Source organism: Austrofundulus limnaeus, unplaced genomic scaffold (genome assembly GCF_001266775.1).
Source record: "Austrofundulus limnaeus strain Quisiro unplaced genomic scaffold, Austrofundulus_limnaeus-1.0 Scaffold1347, whole genome shotgun sequence".
NCBI lineage: Eukaryota > Metazoa > Chordata > Actinopteri > Cyprinodontiformes > Rivulidae > Austrofundulus > Austrofundulus limnaeus.
The window spans coordinates 69,927-71,566 of NW_013953749.1; the positions used below are offsets into that span (position 1 = coordinate 69,927).

The 1,640-nt window shown below is 39.8% G+C and overlaps 1 protein-coding gene across 1 annotated transcript in view; it reads left to right on the plus strand.

The window, feature by feature from the left end:
* LOC106535046 (MAP/microtubule affinity-regulating kinase 3) overlaps window positions 1-1,640 on the plus strand; it is a gene marked incomplete at its 3' end in the record, with an annotated part of 5,956 nt that overhangs the window by 2,995 nt on the left and 1,321 nt on the right. The window contains 3 exon segments of the mRNA XM_014031913.1: window positions 799-984; window positions 1,061-1,114; window positions 1,204-1,252. Of these exon segments, the coding sequence (XP_013887367.1) occupies window positions 799-984; window positions 1,061-1,114; window positions 1,204-1,252 (289 nt within the window).

The window sequence follows — 1,640 nt, forward strand, 5'->3', positions numbered from 1 at the left end:
TTTAAACATTTTCTTTTGACATCACTTCCTGTTATTTCACATGCAAATATCTCAACAATTGTCCATCTGAATGAGAAATTTGTTTTGTAATATATTTATAATGTTGTCTTTCCAAAAATGCATTCATATTTCTTACAAACATTTTGCATCACAGGTATTTTAAGGTTTCATCTACAGCAAGCTGGGGATGAGAACCCACATATTACAGGATTTTCAGGAATTAAATTAAGTTTAAAACTGACTGCTAAGAATCTTTGTTGCTATATTTAACAAAATAGCAGTAAAACAATTGGTCTATTAGCAATATTTGAATAATTCAACCAAAAATACTTTGATTCATGAGTTTCTGCTACAGTTTTAATTTTTTTTATTTGTGTTAATTGTGAAATTGGTCTTAAGTTTGATTTCACTTGGCATTAAAATGAATTAAAAAGTCAACTTTAATTAGCCTTAAACTGTAGGAACCCTGGTTTTTACTTGTTTGGTTTGTATTTTTAGGATTGCTTTGACAGAAGTTTTAGAAAAACTTTTTTTTTCTTGTTAATCCTAAACTTGAATCACATTGACTTTTAAAAAGTTTCAAATTTAACTGAAACTCGCAGAAACCCTGGTTTTAACGTTTTTTATGATTCATAACTGGATTTTATTTAGTCTTGCAAAAATCTTGAGTCGGACGGAGAAGAACTGCGTTCGTGTCTCATTTCAGAAGTTAGTTTTTGTTGGTTGTAAGTTCCTGCAGCTGTTGTGTGGTGGTCCTGCTCAGCTCCATGTTAATCAAAGTTTTATTTTTTTTTCCAGCACACATCTGGAGATGACAAACACAGTGAGGTGTCCCGCTCCGTCCGCTCTGCTCGCTGTAAAAACTCGTCGGCGGCCGCCGGAGACGACTCCCCCCACGTGGGGAACTACCGGCTGCTGAAAACCATCGGGAAGGGCAACTTCGCCAAAGTGAAGCTGGCTCGGCACATCCCGACGGGACGAGAGGTGAGACCAGACAGAGGGGGCTGCTGGGAAACGTTGCTGACACCTGCGTGCACTGATCTGCTTGTGTCTCTGCCAGGTGGCCATCAAGATCATTGATAAGACCCAGCTGAACCCCACCAGCCTGCAGAAGGTGAGGCGGCGCTGTCGGTCCTGACACGATCAGAGGTAGAGCTGAGTGTTRGCATCAGAGTAACGTCCTGCTGTGTTTTGGTGTCTCAGCTCTTCAGAGAGGTGCGAATCATGAAGATCCTGAATCACCCAAACATCGGTGAGTTCTGCTGACCTCAGAGCCGCTGCGAGTCCAGCTGCAGAAATCCTGCTGACGTTCAGCCCTCAGTTCCTCATTTCAGACAGATTCACTCAGCAGATCCTGTTTGGACGTGAAACAGAAAAAAAACTGTTTTTGTCCTAATCCTGCTCAGTCTGGTGTCGTGTTTTAAAGGGATTCAGGATTAGTTGTAACATTAGACTTTATTTAATAAACATATATTTTAACTGTAAAATAATACTGTAGGCTGTTTAGTTTTTATAATTTTTAAACTAAAAGTTTAAAAATGTATTACACGGACGGAGCCATTTTATTTACACACAAAGCATTCTGGGTAAATGATGACGTGGATAGGTCCTCGGTGCGAGGCTGCTAGCGAGCTATATCC